This window comes from Sciurus carolinensis, chromosome 2 (assembly GCF_902686445.1).
Source record: "Sciurus carolinensis chromosome 2, mSciCar1.2, whole genome shotgun sequence".
NCBI lineage: Eukaryota > Metazoa > Chordata > Mammalia > Rodentia > Sciuridae > Sciurus > Sciurus carolinensis.
This window is the reverse complement of record NC_062214.1, coordinates 83,333,718-83,357,965: the sequence shown is the minus strand read 5'-3', so window position 1 is coordinate 83,357,965 and position 24,248 is coordinate 83,333,718. Positions and strand designations below refer to the sequence as shown.

Genomic DNA, 24,248 nt, shown 5'->3' with positions numbered 1-24,248 from the left:
TTTTTTTGGGATTGGCTTATTTCACTTAGCATGATAGTCTCTGGATCCATCAATTTACCAGCAAATGTCACAAAATCATTTATTTTTTTTTTAATGACTGACTAAAATTCCATTATGTATATACACCACAGTTTCTTTATCCATTTATCTCTTGATGGGCAACTAGGTTGGCATCATAACTTAGCTATGGTGAATTGTTTGCTGTAAATATTGATGGGGCTCCATCAATGTAGTATGCTGATTTTAAATTCTTTGTATATATACTGAGGAGTAGAATAATTGGGTCAAATGGTGGTTTTATTCCTAGTTTTTTGAGGAATCACCACCCTGCTTTCCAGAGTGGTTGTACCAATTTGCAGTCCCAATCAGCAGTATGTGAGTGTACACTTTATTCCACATCTTTACAGCATTTATTGTTACTTGTATTCTTGATAATTGCCTTTCTAACTGGAATAAGATGAAATCTCAGTGCAGTTTTAATTTGCATTTTTCTAATTGCTAGAGATGTTGAACATTTTTTCATTTATTTGTTGACCATTTGTATTACTTCTTTTGAGAAGTATCTGTTTAATTCCTTTGCTTATATATCGATTGGGTTATTCTTCTAATATTTAATGAGACAGTAACTCCAATCTTACATTCTTTTAAAGAATAAGGAGGTGTCATCCTAAGAATTACATTCATCTGTTTCCCTTTGGTTGATTTACCTTCCTTCTCATTGTGGCTCAGAACCAAAAAGGATATAAAAGATGGTAGAAATTTTCTCAAAAATTATGTAGGAAGGTGTTTTTGTATTGCAGCTGAAAATAATAAAAATTAATAGCTTCTTTGTCAAGTACTCTTGATTTTATTATATACTAGTTTTATTGGGTTGTTTTCTAGATAAATGACTTTAAATATGTATTGGAACTAATAGGAGGATTGAGCTCTGATGGCCTAACAGAAAAAAACCTCCTTCATCTGTAAAGTAGCTTAATAATTACATCTTTTGCTTTTCTGTTTTCGTTGAGCAAAAAGGTGCTATAAGGATGATGTTTATAAATGTAAATTTTTAGCCTTAGTGGCTTGTAAGAAAAATACTAATGGCAAAATAGAACATTAGAATGACACTGATGCCACAGTGACCCACAATTCAAAAAGAAACACTAACCAGTGGTGTGTCCTATCAGCCCTAACTCCCCTCTCTAAAATCAGACATAAGGGCTATAACCATTTCTACATTTAATTTAATTTTAATTTAATTCATATTATTGGGTATGTTTCTGTGAAGTAGTAAACTAAAATGAAAAATTAATCTCTGTATTTTGGAAAGTTGTCTGATTACATACATGCCAGTTTGCTTAACTGTATTTCTTTCCTTCTTCTCCTCCTCCCCCCCTCCTCCCCTCCTCCTCCTCCTCCTTCTTCTCCTCCTCCTTCTTCTCCTTCTCCTTCCTTCTTCCTTCTTCCTTCTTCCTTCTTTCTTCTTCTTCCCTTTTTCCTTTTCTTTATGTGGTGCTTTGGTATTTTAACCACATGGTACTCTACCACATAGGTATGTCCCCAGCCCCCTTTTTTTATTTTTTCATTTTGAGACATGGTCTTCCTGAGTTATTGCGACTGACCTTAAATTTGAAATCCTCCTGTCTCACCCTACTGAATCACTGGGATTACTGGTGTGTGCCACCATGGCTGTTGCTTAACTGTATTTCTGTAAACATAATGGAAGCACCCCCGAGAGAGAAGAGTATTACAGTATTAAAAAATCAACACACATTAACAGTTCTCTTTTTAGATTGAGAAATAATAATCTTGTCTATTAACAGTTTAATCAAGAGAAATTTAGCTCATGGAATTGGGGGAATAATTTCTTCATGTCCTTCTACCAAGGAAAGGCTGAGCTAAAGGAGAGATCAGATTGCCATTCTGTTGTATGTCCATCCATGTCTGATTGTGCTTTCCCTCCCCTGTAATGGGGATTGAACCCTGGTGTACTTTTTCAGTAAACTACATCCCCAACCCAGTCATTTTATTTTTGAGTCAGGGTCTCCCTAAGTTGCCAAAGCCTGCCTCAATTTGGAGATCCTCTTTCCTCAGTTTGTGGAGTCTCTGTCATTCCAGGTGTGTGCCACTAAGTCTGGTTCCATTCTGTTTCTTCAAAAAGGAATGGGTAGGATTGCAGAAAAGTAGAGAAGCAATATCCTAGTATAAGCTCTATAGCTTCTCACTGTTGACTGTTTATCAAAGTTAGTGAAGCAGAGAAAAGCACGTGATAACTCATTAAACAAGGTGCCTGAACTGCAAGTTCTTCACACAGTCAGTTCCTTTTCATTTTGGCTTGATTTTCACAACAAATGTACATGAAAACTCGTTAAAGTAACTTAAAGTGGTGCCCAGGCAAACATCATGTGGTGACTTAAGAATCCAGTTATATTCTTGGGCATTGTAACCCTAGAAATTCATAATTAGAAGGAAACATTTTCCTCCACTTAAGAAAATTAAAGTGAACATGGGTTCTGAGGTGAGAGATCAAAGATGATCTGATAAAATAATTGAACAAGGTGAAAAGGAAGCTGACAGAAGGGAGTAAGCAGTACTTTGGAAGAACTTGAAACCACATGGGTAGCAGCAAGAATTAGAGCAAACCCTAATTCAGAAAATAGAGATCGGGAAGACAGGAAAAGGACAAAGAAGGAATTAGCAAATGATGCATACGGAAGGCAAATGAACAGATGGCGTACAAATCAAGCAGAATTGTAATAATTAAATTGTCATGAAGTAATATCCCGAATGGCATTCCAAAAGAGACAGTTAAGTTCTAAGGATAAACCTTAGTAGGACTGGTAAATTTTGAGTAGTAGAAAAATATATATCAGAAGAAAAAAAATTTGAATTATAAAATGAGGAAAATTATTTTGGCTACCTTAACAACTGGTAACAGGAGAAAATAATAAGGGGAAATGATTCTGGCCTATCGAACATTTAACACATTTGAACATTAGAAATATGTCTAAACTTGATTGCTTGGGAGCAATAAGTTTAGGAAACCAAAAGCAGTTTTGGGACTGGCATTGTAGCTTTGTGATAGAGTGCTTTTTAGCATGCTGGAGACTCCCATGTTCCATCCCTAGCAACATACACAAACACACAAAGCAATTTCCATTTGTTTTCCTTCTTCCCCCTTTCCCTCCCCCGACTTCCTTTCTTTGTTTTTGGTGCCTGGGATTGAACCCAGGGTCTTACATATGCTAAGAATGTGTTCTACCACTGAGCTACACGCCCAACCTTAACTTTTATTTCGTTTTATAAGAAAACCTATGTAATGTGAAAATAAATAAGGGAAAGTTAAATAAAATTACAATAAACTGGGAAAAGCTCCAGGAATTCCAGCCAAAACTATAGGATTAAGTGGAGGATTGTATAACATGGACAATCAATGTATTATTTAAAATTGATAAAATGATAGATTTAAGAGTAATAAGTTATATAGTCAACTACTAGTAAAACTAAATTAGATTTCAGTATCTTTCTATTCATCATTTGGATCAGGGCCTTGTCAGACCATAAAATAAATACATATCAAAACAAAATTTAAATGTTACATTTCAAAATTTTAAGTGAAACTTTAATAAAAGAAAAACATTTTTGGCCTATTTGGCTCAAGGATATGATTATATTTTTAGCCTCTTGCTCTGTTGACCTAAGCAGTATTTGAAAGTTCTTTGGTAGCTTCTAGAATGGATCAACAAAGCTGTATACTTCACCTCTCTATACACTGTCTTTAAGAAATATACCTGAAGTTAAGGAATTATCTGAATATGGAAATTTATTATTGCATGGAGTGTTTATGGTCATTGAGGAGATGTAGATTCTTCATTTACTCTTTTTTTTTTGGTGGTGCTGGGGATTGAACTCAGGGTCTTATGCTTGCAAGGCAAGCACTCTACCCACTGTGCTATATCCCTAGCCCCGTCTTCATTTACTCTTTAAGAAGAAAATGAGTGCATATAGTAAGATGCTTCTATGGCTGGGGATGTAGCCCAGTGGTAGAGCTCATGCTACTTAGTATGCATGAGGCCCTGGGTTTAAACCTCAGCGCCCCATACCCCCATGCTTCTGGATACTAGGGCTATAGCAATAATAAAATAGTCCCCATGGGGTTTACAATCTAGCAAAATAAATAAATAGCAGTTACAGAGTTATACATTGGTAAGCGCTGCAAAGCCAATATAAAGTACCTAGCAATAGGATGTAATACAAAGGAATCTTAACCAGATTGGGGTGTGGGGGTTGGTAATGAGCTATCAGAGAAGCCTTGAGAAAGCAAGGTTTAACTGAAACCCAAAGGTAGAAATTAGTGTTTCATACTGATGAACCACTCTTTGGTAAATGGTTAGTTATTTGGGTTAAAATGGATGGAATGTCACCTTTACTCCTTATTATGCAGAAATAAATTCCAAGTGAATCAGTACTCATAATAGAAACATTTAAAAGAAAAATTAAATCATTGATGAATTTTCCAAAAAATCTTGGGGTATTATAGAGGTCTTTAAAAACTGATGTGAAATCCAGGGATTGCTTGATATATTTACCTACATAAAAATTGAAAGTGCTAAACACCCATTAAACATGATTGAAAGGTCAGAAACTGTGGAAAGTAGTCCCTGAGATGTAGGGTTACTTTTCTTGTTTACATTCTGAACTTAAAGGAACTTAAGGAAGTAAGATTTTCACCAAAAAATATGTTCATCTTCACTAAGAAAGAATTAATGCAAGTTCAGGTATTTCCCCCCTTATCAAATGAGCCAAGAGTTTAATATAAGATTGTCTATATGTGGAACATCTAAATGTCCTTCAGTGTAAGGTTGGTTAATTATATTTTAGTACATACCAAAACTGGAATATTCCATAAAAATTAAAAATAACGTGGATACATGTTTATTGACTAAGATGTCTAGGACGTTGTTTAGCAAAGAAAGGTTATTAATGTGGGAGTGTGGTGTTATTTTTATAAAACCTATACACGTCTGAGTGACTGTGTATTCATAAAATGCTATCTAGAAAGTTAACCAAATATGAGGAGCCTTTAGTTCTATATAGTCAAATTTTGGACAGAAGTTAGTTCTTTCTTGTGAGCATGAATATTTTTATAAGACAGGTATTTAATTGGTTTATGAATTTTTATTTAGTGTTAGTCTCTTTCTGAAATTAGGCATCTTGCTTTCTCACAGAAAATTTTTTCTGCTATAGCTGTATTCTGATTATCTGAATTATCAAGGGGGAATTTTATATACTTTGCAACAACTTTATGAGTTTCCCTTTTATAAAGTATTGGCATTTTGATGTGGGGGATTGACCTCAGAGTCATTCAACCCCTGAGCTACATCCCCAGCCCTATTTTATATTTTATTTAGAGGCAGCATCTCACTGAATTGCTTAGGGCCTCACTTTTGCTGAGTGTGTCTTTGAACTCTTGATCTTCTGCCTCATTCTCTTGAGCCACGGGGATTATAGGCATGGGCCTCTGTGCTGGCAAAATATAATTTGTTTCATTGATGTATACTGTAGTCAAAGTGTTTATTAAAAGATGTTTAGTAGTCTTAGGAAAGTAATATGACTTCTTTTGATACATTAAATACTTTGACACATGTGAACAAACACCTTTATTTAAAATATTGGAAATCTCTCTTTTCACTTTTGTGGTGCTAGAGCATTAACCCATAATTGCTACACCACTGAACTACATCCCTACTCTTTCTTATTTTCTATTTTGTGACAGGGTCTCACTAAGATGCCAAGGTAGACCTGAAAACTCCCCATCCTCCTGCCTGAGCCTTCTAAGCTCATGGGATCATACCACACTGTTTGGAAATCTCTTTTGAGTATTGAATCGTTTTTAACATTGAAAACCTCCTGTATATCTATAAAGAGCATTATAATTATTGAAACCTTGGATAAAGCTAAAAAGCGATTGTCCAAATTCTTTAATAGTTTGGCTGATTTTATTGATTTACAGTTTGAAGGATTTTTTTGTCTGTTGTTATCCCTTTAGGTATAATATTAACCTGTTTAGGGGCCAGGGACTGTGTCTCATCTAGATTCTTGGAAGACATCATGTTAGCTGTTAACCACTTGTGTTCTGTCAAGAAATTTGTAGCTTAGTTAAAACTAGAGAGTACTGGGCATAATACACTCCTGATATCTTAAATATGGGACTACTTCTGTATATTTAGGTATATATTTTATGAAAAACTAGTATGTAATCTTTTATATAAAAATGTCAAGATACACCTTTTTGTTTCCTCCTTTCTTCCTTTTCTCAGTAAATTGAAGTGTTTCAAAAGAATATAGAAAGCACTTCTATTGTATAGACTGAGACGTTATAATTTCATTTTTAAAATGATTTATGGGGTAAGATATGCTTTGTAAGTTGTTTATTAAAGCTAATGTATTAAAACTAGTTTAACTAAAATTAGTAATGAAATTTATTCATTTTTTATAAAATTATAGCCTAGTTTTTAAAAAATATCATTACTCTTCATAGATAACACTAGCAATAGCACAACTTTCATCCTTAAAGTTTAGTTGTAGTACTGTTAACATTCTAATAGCCTAGTAGTATATCCCAGGACTTCAGAAACAAACTTTTTTAAAAAACCAAAGAGCAGCAAAACCTCAACACACATACACACACAAAACCCCTGCCCCTGTTAGATATAATTGTAGTTACACCACTTTCATATCCTATGAGCAAAACATTTATGATTTTGGTTTATTTCATTCAATTGTTTTCCCTATAGACAATCAAGGTTTTGAAGAGCTCTGAGTGTGCTATTGCTGGGCTTTCATCCTTTTTGTTTAAATAATGCAGGTACTTTGATGGAAACCTGGAGAAGCTCTTTGCTGAGTGTCATGTAATTAATCCAAGTAAAAAGTCTCGAACACGCCAGATGAATACAAGGTCATCAGCACAGGATATGCCTTGTCAGATCTGCTACTTGAACTACCCTAACTCGGTGAGTATCTGGTAGTTTAAGGCTAGCACTGACTCTATTTGAGAGAGTAAATCACTTTCATTATTTAAACAAAGGAAAATCTGGGGGGGTTTGAAGAAGTAACATATAACCAGTAACCTCTCAGTATATTAAGGATATTGATAGGAAAAGCAATAATAAGAGCTTGGTTCCCTTTACCCTTTGTTTCGAACAGCAACAATTTGTCCAAGTTGACGTTACATACCTAAATTTTTCTGGAGTTAACTTTATCACAATGGGGAGAATTGTGTGATATAGAATAAGTAAAACTATTTTTCATCCAAATTTAATAGATTTAAAACTCTTAAGTTGCTTTTTCTTAAAAAAAAAAAAAATTAGTTGCAGATGGATACAATACCTTTAATTTATTTATATGTGGTGCTGAGGAAACTAGTTCCTCACACCTGCTAGGCAAGTATTCTTCCACTGAGCCACAACCCCAGCCCACACTGTAAGTTGCTTTTTAAATAACCGGAACCTGTATAAAATGTCTGTAATACCATTGCTTGGGAACTTTAGGAATTCTTTATAAGGAAAGATTTTCACTCACATAACTCCATTCTGGTAGAGATTTAAAAATATGGCCAGTGGGGACAGAATTAGAACAGAGAACAAAACTAAATAATAGGTGTTTTTCCTGAGTATGTGTTTTAAAATTTTATTGCATTAAGATGGTTTATTTGGAGCGTTTAGTAAGAAATTTTAATAAGTCTTCCTATGAAGACATTAGTTTTATCAGTAACCATAGGAAAGTTTTACTTACAGCATAAATAAGTGTTACTTGGAGTTCAGCTTTTAAGATGTTTCAGTATATCTAAAATGTATCTAGTATATCTAAGATATTACATAATCCTATAATAATTGTAACTATCTTGTTGATATTTCTGCATTAATAGGTAAGCAGCTCTTTCTAATAATTATTTTATACCAGGTATTTTGCACTGATGTTTTAACATTGAAGAATTTTCAATGTTAATCTTAGAATTTTAATGAGATCCACTGGAATGGAGCTAATTTTGTCAAATGTATTACTGCAAAAGTTTTTCTAAAACTTATTCTTGGGCTGGGAATAGAGCTCAGTTGGTAGAGTGCTTGCCTCGCATGCTCATGGCCCTGGGTTCAATTCCCAGCACAAACAAAACAAAACAAAACAAAAACGACAACTTAGAGAAATAGAATCATCAGTGAGTTACAGTAATGTAGAAAGTAAAGGGCTGAACTTAGCTTCTGAATTCTCAAGTTCTGATCATAGTTCTAATACTTCTAGTATTTGACTTTTGGGTAGCTAGCAAGTAAATCATTAATCTAGCTTGGTTTTCATTTTGTTATCGTTCAGATGAGTTGACTTAGATATTCTTTCAAATCTCTTCTGGCCTGAGAATTGTTATCATTTCCCTCTACTTAAACTACAATCTTGAGTATTTATAAAAACAATCAAGTATCAATATTAAAATACATTTAATTCTGTTTTGAACCGTGTATTATCTTTAACAGATTATCTTTGCCAAATGGTATTTATAGAATGCCTACAGTTTGTAGGTTTCTGTGAGGTGAACTAAGATCTGAATAATGTGTCTCAGGTTAGTTCTCCTTAGTTCTTGACATTTTTCCTTCTGATTTATTATAGCCAGTTTCTCCTACATTTAAATCTTAATTCTAATTTGAGTACCGAGACTTGCTGCTTACAGGTATCTGTTACAACTTTCTCAGTGCCCTTGATAATATCCAACAAACAAGAACTGATAATCGTCACTGGAAATTCTTATACACTTTTGCTTTGTACCTGTAACTGATGGAAAATTTTGCTGTTTATTCATCATGCCAGGCACTGTTCTAAAATTTTGAAACATACCTGTGAATAAATAAGTAATCCCTGTTTTCAAATAATTTATAGGTTAGCTGGGCAGATAAGTAAAATTACATTTGGAAACAATGGTTAAGTAGGAGGGCAAATATAAGATATGACACTATTGGGAACATGTTGGATGGACACCAAATTTAGGGTTTGTTTAGCGTTGTTTTTGGTGCTAGGAACTGAACCTAGGGCTTTGCGTATGCTAGTTTTATTCAGTTTTTGATCAGGTAGTATTCTCCACAGAAATTGACATCTAAACTAACCTACAAAGGCAAGGTAGTTAAGTGAAGCAGGAAAATGTAGCAGTGCAGAAACGAAGGAAGAGAATATATTTTCAATAATGAAGGAATGCTGAAAGCTTTAGACAAAAGAAAAGCAAATTTGAAATTAATTAGGAGTTTACTGGTGACCTCGGAAGGTTATTTTAAGTAGTTTGGGTAGGATGGGAAAACACTGCGTAATTTGAGTCATTGACTTGAAGGTGGAGAAGATAGTAAAAGCAATAAATGTAAATAGTTTTTTCTTTCTTTTTTTTAATGGAAATTTGAGTGAGTGGCAGGATAAGATAGCAAAAGCAGCAAATTACTTGGGTTGACAATTAAAGAGTTATGGAAACTGTGCTATTATGAAAAATATAATCATGACAAAACTAGGATTTTTTTCTCCTAATTTTTAGATGAATGTAGAAGGATATTTTTAACCTCTTTGATTTTTAAAGCAAATGTCAACCTGAAATTTTTCATGAAGTTTTACTACTTTATTACTTGTATGAATGATTTCTTTACTTAAATTGTATAACTCCCATGTTTCACTTCTGCAGCTCTCTGATTTCCTTTTATTTACATATATCTTCAGTACCTTCCTTTATCCTTATAGAAAGCAGTTTTAGGATTATGCAGTGCCACATGAGAACAGGTTTTTAAAAAAATGCTTTTAGTAGCTTAGTACTTTGGGATTAATGTCTGGGGTGGTCTCCACTTTGAATTTTCCAAGACTTTGGAGCACTTTGTAAATCATCCCCACTCCCTCTTGTGGCTAATTGAGAAGTTTCTTAACCCCAGCAACAGTTGCTTTATAATCATATATTGAATCAAAGTAGGTTAAGATATGATTGTACTAACCCAGCATTTTGTACCAGGAAGTCTGACTTGGGCTGAAACACCTCACTTTTATGAAGTAAATAATGTTTTATTTTCTAAAAATAAAATAGGTTATATAGGTAAAATCAGAGTTAAAGATTGTGAGGGAGCGGTCCACCTCTTCCAACCTTCCCTCACCTTCAATCCTCCCCTGTGTAATTTTGACACTCCTGGGAATACTGCTTGAAGAAACACCTAATGCAGTGTCCAACCTTATCTTCCTTTTTAACCCATTCCATTATGATCATGATAGAGCTGATGCTGAGATTATTTACTCCATTTTTATAAGCAAAGAGACTTCAGTTTTAGAGATTATATGAACAATTTCTGATCGAAGAAAAATGACTTACTGCTGTTTGGCATTAATTGTTATATATGTAAAGTGGTAGAGATAAATGAAACCTTTAAATGTGTAATGTTCTTTTAGAGGCTTTTTAAAAGACCATAAATTACTGTTATAACTTTTTTATAGATTCCTATTGTATTCTTTTTTTGATCAGATTTATTTATATATAAACAGGTAAGTTTAACGAGTCAGTAATCTAATCCCAATTTAGGGGGAATCCCAGGGAGCATGAGGTAGTGATGGAGCATACATGTTCAAGGAGGAGGAGGGAAAGAGAAATAACAGCAGACAGAAGATACATAAATGGAGGATAAACCAGGCATTTTCTTGCACATTATATTTAGGTTAGGTGTTTCTTTAAGCATGCATGTGTGATTTTTCTAATTTATCTTGTTTAATCTTGTACTCTAATTAGAAAAATCATTGAAAAAGAGAGCTTTAAAGAAGAAAAGGCTTTCTTTTCCTTTTTTTTTATCTTCTCTTATAATGGGCCCTAGACTAGACATCACCAAGGTTTAGGATTTCCCCTTATAACTGGGTAATTGTGACCATTAATCTCTATTTGAAAAAAGGAATAAAACATATGACCATGTTTCTGAGTAAAATATTTTGAAATAGTTTCTATATTTGTCCCTTATAGAATGCCCCTTTTTATTATAGCCATGAAAAAATCAAAGATTCTCTCTTAAGTGGTCCAGTAACAATTTCATGCCAAATCTTCTTCACTAATGGGGAGTAGTGAGATTGTACTCTATTAAACTTGACGTGTATTTTACATAACATTCTGTCTGTAAAACCAGTCTCTTAGAAGTCTAGTGTATTTCCTTCTATGACTACTTCTCTGTGCTTAAAAATATAATTGATACACTGTATGGAGAATGTTCTCCCCCCCCCCCGCACTCCCCCCCTCCCACTGGGAATCGAACCCAGGGGCAGGCACTCTACCACTGAACTACAACCCCAGCTCCCTTATTTTATGTTTTGAGTCAGGGTCTTGTCAAGTTGCTGAGGCTGGCCTTGAGCATATGATCCTCCTGCTTTTGTGTCCCAAGTAGCTGGAATTACAGGCATACACCACTGTGCCCAGCTACGTATATAGAACTTTCTATCCTGTTTGCATCTAATATGAACTATATCAAGTTTCGTAAGTATATTTCAAATAATACCTAATTAGAAAACGCAGTAGAATACAAATTACTAATTGTAAGAGCCACACCAAAATATAAAATAAAATAAAATAAAATGACTTAGAATAAACTTGACAAGAAATGGGAAAGAGCCAATGAAGAAATTTTTCAATACCAAGAGAGACAAAAGGATGACTTGAGTATTTGCCAAGATAGAAAAATAGTCTGAAAAATACTGAAAGAGAATAGGTTGGCAGGGGAAAGCAGGATGAGGACTAGTCCTACCAAACACAAAGAATAGACAAAGCTGTGGAACAAGATAAAGTTATATGTGTGAGGAGAATAGAACATATTGGAGAAGGTATTTCAGAAAGTAAGTAAAGTAGAATTCTCAATAAATGCTTTTAGAACAACTTAGTAGCCATCTGGGAGAGAAACTTAGATTCCTACCTAGCTTCTTACATCAGGGTTACTTAATTTAGAAGCCATAAATTTAAAGATTGATGCATTTCACTTATATATAAGTAAAGTGCTTTGCAAGGCAACACAAACACAATGTGAACACTCAGAATTGAAACTGAGAGAAAATATTTTCTGCATTTATTGATGTTCAGTTTCCTAAATAAGTAAAAAGCCCCCCTAAATCAATAAGGAAAACTTCCAGTGAAAAATGAACAAAATGTGAAAAAAGTACAAAGAAAAAGAAATATACAGCTTTAAATCTTTTCTTTTTCAAATGTTAAATTGAAAATCAAAATTAATGAAATTAGTTCAGTTTTTTGCTGTTAGTTTGGTAAAGATCAAGAAGTTGGATGGTATACTATGTTGACATTAGTGTGAGAAACCATGCATAGTATAAGTTGCTACAACCTAGTTTCAGGGAAGCTGGGAATATCTTATCAAATTGTAAATGTATACATGTTACAGTGTCACTTCTACACATTTGTCTGAGGGTACAGTCACATGATCACAAATAGGTATATGCAATGTGGTAGAGTAGTTTGGGGGGAGGGGATGTCTTAACTGTCCATTAATGGTGAACTGTTTAGCCAGGCATGGTGGCACAGACCTGTAATTCCAGTGGCTGTGGAGGCTGAGGCAGGAGGATCACAAATTCAAGGCCACCCCCAACAACAGCAAGGTGCTAAGCAACTCAGTGAGACCCTGTCTCTACATAAAATACAAAATAGAGCTGGGAATGTGGCTCAGTAGTTGAGTGCCCCTGAGTTTAATTCCCGGTACAGTGCCCCTCTTAAAAAATATATTTAAAAAGAGGTTAACCAATATGTACCAATATGAAACCACGTAAGAAATCTGTTAATTTTTAGAAAACATGCAGAAGAGATTATTAGGTTCTCCCACTGTGTGTGTTTGTATGTTAGAAATTGCTGGAAGAATATATAAGAAATGGAATTGATTGATTCTAAGTATAGGAAACAGGACAGAGATGGGGATAAGGATTTTTCATCACAAACTTATAAGATGAATTATTATTATTATTATTATTATTATCATCGTCATCATCATCATCATCATTATTTTAGAGAGACTGGGTCTTGCTCTGTTGCATAGGCAGAAGTGTACTATCACAGGTTCCATACTTGTGCTCATACTTGGTGCCAGTACCCAGTAGGGCACTAGAATCCCAAACACCTGGGTTCCTCACGATCCCACTGCCATAGCTCACCATGTAGCTGGGACTACAGGTTTAGTCCACCACACCTGACTCATTAAAAAAATTATTTTGGCCATGAACCTATATTATTAATTAAAATTAATTAACTAGTAAATACTATAAAATATTTTAAAAAATATAATCCTTCATACTCTTGAATATTATTTAAAATAGTTTAATAACCCACTGTGAACAGTATACTTAATTTAACCATCTCTCAAGTTATTAGTATTTCAAATCTTGTTAATAATTTTAGAACAGAATGTTATTCTTAGTAATTTGGAATAGGTCTTTTGATTTACCGTGATTTTTTAAAAATTTTGGTTTTTTTTTTAGTTGTAGATGGACACACTACCTTTATTTATTTATGAGGTGCTGAGGATCAAACCCATTGCCTCATACATGCCAAGGCAAGCGCTCTACCACTGAGCTACAACTCTAGCCCAGCATTGACACTTTTAAAATAACGTTTATTGAGATATTATGAGTACTATTCAATTCACCCATTTAAAGTAGTTCATAGTGTATTCAGAATTGTGCAATGATTGCAGTTAATTTTAGAACATATTTTTAACCCCAAAGAAATTCTATATTTTTGTATTCACTTTCATTTTCCCTCAGACAACTGCTCATCTGTTTCCTTTAAGGATTTGTTTATTCTGGACCTTTTATATAAATGAAATCAATCAATATGTGGTCTTTTGTGACTGGCTTCTTTCACTTAGCATACTGCTTTCAAGGTTCATCCCTGTTGTAACATGTATCAGTACTTCATTTCTTTTTATGACAATCATATTCCATTATATGGATTTTCCACATTTTGTTTATCTTCTATCCCTTGATGGATTTCTAGTTATTTATGTTTTTTGACTATTTTGAATGATGTTACTCTGAACCCTTGTGTACAAGTTTATGTATGGATGTTCATTTTCATTTCTTTGAGCTTTGTATACGTAGGAGTAGAATTGTTGGGTCATATGATAAGTTTTTGTTTAATATTTTGAGGCACTGTGTGATTGTTTCCTAAAATTGGTGCTCCATTTTATATTCCTATTGACAGGATTTAAGGTTTCCAGTTTTTCCACATATTTACCTGAAACTCTTGTTATTATCTCTTTTTTATGATGGCTGTCCTAGTGAGTGTGAGGTGGTGTCTCATGGTTTGGTTTACATTTCCATGATGCTTGGTGATACATGGTATATTCTTATATTTTATACAAACTTACTGTTGCCTGCCTTTCCTAAAATTTTTATAAATGTCTCCCATAGATGTGTTTCTTATTAAGTAGGTGTTTTGTATTCATTGTATTTGCATGTCTAGGTTTCATCACCTAGAATTTCATTTTAGGAGACTATATTGTTGTCATGTTGGAGATTTTAGCCACTGTGAGAAATGTGACCTAAAAGAGCATTGAGTCACTAGGGATAGAAATTTTTCTGATAATATCTTTGTTTAAAGTTCATGTTTTATTTTTGTTGCAGTATTTCACTGGCCTTGAATGTGGACATAAGTTTTGTATGCAGTGCTGGAGTGAATATTTAACTACCAAAATAATGGAGGAAGGCATGGGACAGGTAAAGATCCCAAAATGATTTTCAGTTTTTATTGAGTTTCCTGTAGTGTTTAGACCCTTGCATAAATATAAACTGGTGAAACTTTCTGGATTAGGAATTGCATGAGCAACATTTTTCTATATTAAAACAACTTAAAAGTAGGTGTTTTTTTTTTTTTTTTTTTTTTTCTGTTTACATTGTAAAGACCTAATTTAGGCAGAGTTTTCCAGCAGTCATCAACATTGGTAATACATCAAACTAAACTTTTAAACAGTGTGGTCAGATAAATTACCTTAACCTCTCAAGATTTTGTTGCAGAACCACTCAGGTTAGTAATTCTGTCACTTCCTAGTGATAAACACATACGCACATTTACTTCATTTAAATAGAAAGGGAAGGATTGAGATCCTGTAAACATTAGTGTCCCCAGAACCTAGCAAAGTGCCTGGCAGTGGTAAGCATTCAATAAATATTTGTTGAATGAAGACATAGTTTAAATTTCAATCTTTTTCAGACTATTTCGTGTCCTGCTCATGGTTGTGATATCTTAGTGGATGACAACACAGTTATGTAAGTATTTTTGGTAGATTCTGCATGTTGAATATTGGTTAGTTGGTTAAATCCTAGCACCTCAAAGAAGGCAGACTTTAAAAGGTCTGAAGAGACATTCCGATACATATTCCTTTGTAGTACAAAAACACACTTTTAACTTGGGTTAAATGCCCACTTTTGGTAAATATTGAAATCAAAGAATTTGTCAGTTGAGGTCCTCTGCAAAAGAGATGCTAAGGTAGAGTTAAAATGGAAAGAGTTAGGGGCTGGGGATATATCTCAGTGGTAGAGCTCTTGCCTAACGTGTGAGGCCCTGTGTTTGTCTCCAGCACTACACACATACCCTGCTCCCCCAACAAAAACAAAAAGAAAAGAAAAGAAGACTTATTGGGGGGAACATCTGTGCTGTAATAAAAGTGGGTAGAGCAGGGAGGAACAGCTCTCCAGGCAGATTAAGATGTCTGAGGAAGGAAGGAAGGGAGATATTTGCAATAGGAAAAGATTCTGATTATGATGTGTCTATGAGAATCTCTGGCAACCCTGGGGGGAACTCTAGCACATAAAATTTCCCTTAGAGAAATGCCTCAGTAAGGAGTAAGGGAGGACTCAGGTATCTGTATTCAGTCATTTGCTGGGACTACCAGCCAGAATGAGCGTGGTCTGTGCTGGAACACTGCTGCGATCTCAAAGGTACTGCAGTGGAAGGCTGTCAGCTAATAACTACGCTAGTAAAAGGTTCTCTTTTCAAGGGAGAAAGAAACTTGGAGAAAGAACCATAATGAGTTCCTGAGTTATACTAAAATCCCAGCTTGCTTAATTCCTGGGTCAGTGCTGTTTTCATAACCTCAGGTTAACCTACTTGATTTCATTTCACAATGAGAGATTGAGGACCCACAAGTGAATTATATGATTAGTACTGGATAATTATCTATACAGAAAGGTATATTTGTAATAAAAGTAAAAGCAGCCATGTGCTTTAATAAATAAATTTCTTAACCTGATAAAGATACATATTGACTAGACCAGCACAATTTATAAAGCTCACTGATTGTACTTTCTTTACGTGGTTTATTTGAAACTTACACTGTTGTCACCATCTCTGTTGATCCTTGTTCTTTTTAGTAATCTTATTTTCATTACCATTTTAGGCTAGCAAAAATAAGTTATGTATCATCTTGAAGTACCATCATTCTTCCAGTTGTCTTTATCTTGTCCCCCTTATGCTGTCTGATCTTTGTATCCTTTCATCAATTCATCATTTTTCATTATACATTTCATCAGTATAGGTCAGTGTATCCTTGCATCCATTCCATAAACACTTAGGGGAGCATACTTGCTGGCACATATGCATAGGGAACAGAAACATTAAACTGTGGTACTTTTCCTCAAGAAGTACACAGTAATAATAAACTATAATGCAAGAGTTTGAAGTAAAAGACATATTACTTTTATATGTATACATATCTATATACAGATATAGATATAGTCTTTTAGAAAGAAATTATTCTCTGAAGAGTTTAGGAGAGACTTACTTGATTTAGCTAGTAACATAAGAGGTGCAAAAATTAGGATTGAGGGAGTAGAGGGTAATATTTGTTAAAGAATGTCAGTATTTTTTAAATAGAACCTGAACTTTTCTCTTTAGAGTTAGTCTGAGACTAGAGCGCAGAGTGAGAGGTTATTAGAAATGGGAATACAAGACATTTGACAGTCCATAATGAATTTTTTCATAGATAGTTGTAAAGACTGATACAATTTGCATTTTAGAAATACAATTTTGGGTGTGGTGGCCCACACCTGTAATCCCAAACATTAGCTGAGGCAGGAGGATGGCAAGTTCAAGGCCAGTCTAGGCAACCTAGACCCTGCCTCAAAATAAAAAGGAAAAAAGGACTGGACATGTGTAGTTCACTGGTAGCATCTTTTGCCTTAATCTACAGTATCACAAAAACAACTTTTAGAGTGGGAAAGCATTTGAGCAATGAGACTTGGTTAGAAGGCGTTTATTCAGTAGGTTAAAGATGATAGTGTGAGAGTTTGGATCTTAGAAGGGAGCCAGTAGAAAGAACAGAATTTAAAGACAGATCAGTGTGGGGTATGAAAAAACTCTAGTATGAATCACTCTTTTAATTTGATCCATTAGGTAGAACCTAGTACCCTTCAGGTTTGGGATTCAGTAAACAAATAAGTTAACAGTTGAAGTAATGACAGAAGAGGCTGTTAGTCTAGGGAAAGAAATTAGAATGAAAAAAGATAGACTGAGGTCTTTGAGTTGAAATTTTCAAGTTAGAAGGAGGGGAGGGGATCAGTGAAAGACACTTAGGTTATTTGTTTAGAGAATAATACAGGAACCAATGGAGTAGAGACTGTCAGCAAGAGAAGTCACTAATGATGTCACTTCCTGCAGAGATATGATCAAGAAAACTTGAAAAGAGACCATTGGATTTCCCTCTTATGAAAGCAACTTTACTAGAAGGTTGACAGTGGAAAGCAAATAGCAGTGAGTTCAGGCATGTATGAAAAATGGAGAAAAGTATGACTGTTTTGGAGAGGAAACTTATCTCCAGTAGATTGCATATTCACTTATGTAATCTAGATACTTAGAAATTTTTGTAAATCAAAGAAATTGATCTGAACCCATGAATATGTTACTGCCATTTGGGTTTAACAGATTGTACAGTTTACTTAGGTATTCTTAGGATGTTCTCCTCAGAGAGTGATTAAGCATTATTTATCAGATTGTACACAAAGAAACCATGAGTTTCCTGAAGATACTTCAGGAGCTGTGATGGAGGACATCTTCCTCTGCATTCACCTGGAGGAGCTTTCATATCTATCTTTTTATAATGTGTTTCTGGATAAGATCCTGACTGGGAGAAGACTAGAGGGGATGTGGACAAAATATATCAAACACATAAAACAAATATGGCTAATTTTCTTGGTATCATGTGACTATTATAAATCAATAGAAGGATTGGGTACGGTATGTTTGTAATCCCAGCAACTTGGGAGTCTGGGGTAGGAGAACAAAAAGTTCAAGTCTAACCTGGACAATTTAGCATAATCCTGTCTCAAGGGGGAAAAAAAAAGAAATAAGGTGGAGGGCTGGGGAATTAGCTTAATGGTAGGGTGCCTCTGAGTTCATTCCCCAGTACCAACAAAAAAGTGAGGATGCTGGGGATAAAGCTCAGTTTTAGAGTGCCCCTCGGTTCAGTCCCCAGTACCACATAGGTATGTAGGTAAGTTGGTAGGTAAGATGGATCACTAGATGGATAGAGAAACAGGAGGAAGAAATTTGTTTGTATAAGACACAAGCAGTTCATAGTAAGAAATTTAAATTGTACTAAACAAAAACTTAAGCTTAAATAAATGTAAATCAAGCATAGTGGAGAGCACCTGTAATCATAGCTACTCAGGAGGCAGAGACCGGAGGATCCTTGAGTTCAAGGTTAACCTAGGCAACTTGGTGAGATCTCCATCTGGGGGGGGGGGGGGAGTGGGTGGGGCTAGGAACATAACTCAGTGATAGCATGCTTGCTGAGTTTGATCACCACTGACACACACCCTAGATGCTCTAAATTTGTTTTTTTTTTTAATTTCAGCATTTCACAGTGGTTAAGAATTAAAGAATTTGTCTAATGTGATAATATAGTAGAGTGTATGCACTGTTGTAACCATTTTTAAATGCCATTTGAGAATTTCTAAAAACTTATATGCTCTTGGCTTTTCATCCAATAGTTTCAGCACTTGGATATGTGATTCCACTGCTTTTTTGCTTCCCATTGTTTCTGATAAGAAAACCTTTCATCATATTGCTTTTTTGGTGCCCACCCCCACAGTTTGGTGCTTTTAAGATTTTCTGTGTTTTTGGCTTACAGAAGTTTGACTGTGATTTATTTAGATGTGGTTCACTTTGTGTTTATCCTGTGTGGGGCTTATTAAATTCTTTGGATGAACAAATTAATGTTTTTCATAAACTTGGGGCTTTTGCCCATTGTTTCTTAAAATGTTTATCCTTTTCTATCCTCTCTTTATGGCAATCCCTTCACACATATTTCCCCTAACTTTGACATGCATGTTGTGTAGACTGTGTTCATTTTGTCTTTTTTACTGTTTCATATTGGATAGTTTTTGGTGATATATCTTTGAGTTCATCATATATTTTAAGTGTTTTTTAGTATTTATTTTTATTTATGTATTTTACCATATCTTAAATCTGCTAGTGAACATTTCTAGTCAGTTTTTCACTTCAGTTTATGCTTTTCCATTCCTTTTTCTTCCTTTTCTTCCCTCCCTCCCTCCCTCCCTCCCCCATCCCTCTTTCCTCTGTTATTTCCATTCATCCAACCCAGGGCCTCCAGCATGCTAGGCAAGCGCTTTATCACTGAGCTATATCCTCAGCACTTTGCTGGTTTATTTTGAGGGTGTCTTGCTAGGTTGTCCAGGCTGGCCTTCGACTTAAAACAATTTTTCCTTCAACCGCTCAAATAGTTGGGATTACACACATGTACTACCACCCCCAGCTTATGCTTTTCTTTTCTTTTTTCTTTTTCAGGGCTGGGGATCGAAGTTATTATGCTTTTCACCTGTAAAATTTCCAGTTGGTACTTTTCTATAATTTTTATTTATTGAGATTCTCTGTTTTATTTTATTTGACTTTAGTTTTTTGAGACAGGGTGCTCATTATGTTGCCCAGGCTGGCCTTTGGATTCACTATTCTCCTGCCTCAGCTTCCTGAGTAGCTAAGGGGTATAGAAACATATCATCATGCCTGACATGAAATTCTCTATTTGTTGATTTCTTTATCAATATGATTTCTTTTGGTTCTTTGAATTTATTTATAATAGTGGCATAGAAGTCTTTGCTAACTCTAACACCTGGGTCCTATCACAGAGTTTTCTTGACTGCCTTTCTCCCCACATATGGGTCACATTTTTCTTCCTTCCTTCCTTCCTTCCTTCCTTCCTTCCTTCCTTCCTTCCTTTCTTCCTTCCTTCTCTCTCTCTCTCTCTCTCTCTCTGTCTAGTGTATAATTTTTAGATGAAAATGGACATGGGGGGGGGTTAATAACAGCTCTATGTTGTTTTCTAGGTTTGTTGATCTATCTTCCTGTACCCACTTTGTGTATCATTTTCCCTTGCAGTACATAGCTGATAGCTCAGCTCAGTTGAAAAATTCTTGTTTTTTAATGTGGTTTCTTAAGGGTCACTCCTGTGTCTTTGTAACAAATTGTACTGAAAACACACATTTGGTCCCCTAAGTCTTCCAACTTATATACTGTAATACAATTGGGAATGCATTGAAAATTGCATCCAGTTCTCAAATTTTCCTTGGCTTTGACTATTGGATGGATTCTTGTTTCTTTCTTGTACAGTTATATAGTTTCTATAGGCATGCATTGGAAACAGCAAATTTACATTTCCAAATCAGTTCTTTCTTTTGAGTTTAGGATCTTTATATCCCACAGCCTGTCAGTCATCTCAATGTATATATTCCACAGGCTTTATCTTGTCAGTCCCTCATCACCACTTCCTTCACCCCCAGACTCGCTCTTTGCTTGCTTCTCAGTAACAAAGAAAGGGATCATTAGGTGTTAAAGGTTTGCATGAATTAAAAGTTTGATGATAATCCCTGATGTATTTTTGTTCTACACCTCCAAGAATCACCCCTGCACCAAATTCTTTCAGTTCTTTGTCCCCACATCCTAATTACCTTTAAATCCGTCCATTCCTTTTACCATTAACCTAATCCAGGTCATCATCTTTTTTTAGCTGAAAATTTGGTACTGGTTCCTAAATCCTTCTTACCTACTTTTATCACCTTTGAGTTCTTCACAAAAGGCTTTCTGTCATTGTTGTCCTATATTGCACACCTACCTGTACATTTCCATCTTTTGCTTAATCTTTTCTACTTTCTGTTTTAGCCACGCAGAACCTAGTTTATTAAATACTGTTTTATTTGCATTTGGTTTTGTTTGAATTTTACTTTATTTTCTTGCCTCCTGGCTTTCTCACATACAATACTCTTCACATTACTCTTCTTTTAACTTATTGGTCTTCTTAGTCATATTTAGGCCTCAGTTTAGATTTTATTTTTGGTTTGGGCAGATATCCAGTGAGCTTCTAAATCACCCCTCTCCCCCATCTCAATCACAGTTCACTTTTTCCCCCCTGTAATTTTATCTGTATTTCTTTCTTAAGCTGTGAACTCTGTGACCCAAGGTACACAATTTATGTTGACTAAGTCCTATGCATACTTCCATCCAGGATTAGTAGCTCTAATCTTGGAAATAATACACGGAAAGTAGTGATTTACTGATCACTTGGTGTGGTGCTTTTTGACATTTTTGTCCTCTTCTTGTTGGTGGTGCTGGGTAATGAACCCCAGACATCTTGTACTCTAAGCAGATGGTCTGCCACTGAAATACTCTTAGCCCGACTCTTTAATTCTTCATAATGGTAATTGAATGAGTTTGCTTTTTTTTTTTTTTAAAGTTTGGTTTTTGCTACTAGGGAATGAACCCAGGGGCACTGAACCACATACTGAGCCTTTTTATTTTTTATCTTGAAACAGGGTCTTGCTAAGTTGCTGAGGCTGGCCTCAAACTTGGAATTCTCCTGCCTTAGCCTCCCAAGCCTCTGGGATTTTAGGCATGCACTACCATTCTCAGCTGAATTTTCTTTTTAGTATTCCTTAGGAACCAGGATTTAATAATCATGTGTCTTTTTTTGGGGGGGTGTGCATAGATGAACACAATACCCTTATTTAATTTATTTTTATGTGATGCTGAGGTTTGAATTCAGTGCGTCACATGTGTTAGGCAAGTAAGTGCACTACCACTGATCCACAACCCCAGCCCTAGACATGAATTTTGAATACCTGTAGCAGTAACTGAGAATATCCTATTCTTTACCTTCATAAACATATGTCATCGTTGAAATCTTCAGTGATTTATTTGTGCTGTAATACCATACCATCAAGGGTATTAGACTAAGTGGGGCTTCTCCACACAGTGGCCTCATGTAGCTAGCTATACTTCCAAAGTCATAAAGGTAACATTATACTTCGAGAGCTTTTTGTCACAAAATTTGTCCTTACACTTTCATGAGTTAGTGAAAGTATGTATCACTTGTGACTAAATAAATGTGTTTCTATTTATCTGAGTAGTTAGTTATTTAAAAAATTTTTTTTTCATTTACTTATTTAGAACTTAATTTTATTTTACTATACATAGCTCCTTTAGTACTCTTAGGGAGGATGAAGTTAACCTTGTATCTATAAAGTCTTTCAAGATCTTCAAGTAGTATATTTAGTTATATCTTCACTAATTAGTAAACATCTGGAATTTTAATGATTGGATTCAACATCCTATGCATCATGCCTAAAAAATAGTATTTTCATGTACAGATTTTAGAAACATGAAGGCAGAAACTTGGCTCACTTCTAGAAGATCTATGCCCATTGCTTCTTTCTTCTCTGTAGTGCTAGGGATGGAACCCAGGACCTAATACACATTTGACGGTCTATTTTTCAGCTATATCTCCATCCCTGCCTATTACTTTTTAAAAAGCTTTTTCTGGGACTGGTGGTATAGCTTAATAGTAAGTGCTTCTGTTTAGCATAAGCAGTGCTCACCCTCACATCTGCAAAGAAAGGCTTTAAACTGATAGAATTTTTAAAAAATGGTTCATAAGATCATGACATACATAATGTGTAATTCTTTTTTAAAAATTTTTTTTGGTTGTAGATGGACACAATATACCTTTATTTTATTTATTTATTTTTATGTTGTGCTGAGGATTGAACCCAGTGCCTCACACGTGCTAGGCAAGTGCTCTACCACTGAGCTACAGCTACAGCCTGATAATGTGTAATTCTGTTGACTAGTTTCCCACTTTTGAAAAAGGCAGTACTGGTCTTTTTAACAAATAGATTTTTTTAAAAAAAATAAACAATATAATTTAGATGCTATTTTGTCAGTATATTTCCTGTTCTATCAATTTTAAGCAGTACATCTTAACTTCTTACTATGTATGGTGAGGAAATTGGTGCCGCCATTCTTTTGATCAGAAAATTATAAAACAATACATTTAAAATATAACTGTGTAAATATTAATTATAGAACCAAATGGTTGAGTGGGCCCAAAGAGAAATAAATGGAATCTTTTAAATCTCTGCTATTCCAAGCCTCAAAGTCAGATGATTACATTTTACATTCTGTCAGTATCTTAAAAATCACGAATAAGTTTGTGAAGCTACCTGGATCCTTAGTAATTAAGTGCAGTCATATAGTTTGTGCCATCTTAGGAAAGAAACAAACTACATTTCAATATGTGTGTTAATTGCATTACAGAGGGAAAACATTGTTCTTATTTAATTATTAGTTCAGTTTGCTGCATATTGATTTTCTTTCCTTTTTTTTTTTTTTTTTTTTTTTTTTTTGAGTCCTTCTACCCAGATCAAGGTGTTGAACTTCCCCATTACTCAGAATGTTCATCGTTATGCCCTTGCCCAGTTAGTATCCATCTTACCTTGGCTGCTTGTCCTGAGTTTTGTTACCATCAGTTAGTTTTGCCTGTTCTTGAACATCATCAAAATGAATCATGTACCATGTGTTCTTTTGTGAATATGTTTGTTTCAGTTAATGTGGTTGATGGTCATGCATGTTGTTAGATACATGTGTTTGGGGGTTTTTTGATTATTATTTTTAATGTTTATTTTTTAATTTTCTGCATCTTTTAAAAAATATTTCTTTTAGTTGTCAGTGGATCTTTTATTTATTTATATGTGGTACTAAATATTGAACCCAGGGCCTCACACATGCCTCGCAAGTGCTCTACCACTGAGCTACAACTCCAGTCCCAGAATATTTGATTATTATTATTTCTATATAGTATTTCCATATTCTAATAATAGATACTTGGAATTTTTTGACTGATTTGTTTGGTTTTAGCTACTGTGAAAAAACTACAACATATACCTAATGT

At 34.7% G+C, this 24,248-nt stretch overlaps 1 protein-coding gene across 1 annotated transcript in view; it reads left to right on the top strand.

Moving 5' to 3' along the window:
• Arih1 (ariadne RBR E3 ubiquitin protein ligase 1) overlaps positions 1–24,248 on the top strand; it is a 109,425-nt gene that overhangs the window by 59,826 nt on the left and 25,351 nt on the right. Inside the window, exons 3-5 of the mRNA XM_047541161.1 lie at positions 6,851–6,995; positions 14,638–14,730; positions 15,224–15,279. Coding sequence (XP_047397117.1) covers positions 6,851–6,995; positions 14,638–14,730; positions 15,224–15,279 — 294 coding nt within the window. The remainder of the gene's footprint in view (positions 1–6,850; positions 6,996–14,637; positions 14,731–15,223; positions 15,280–24,248) is intronic.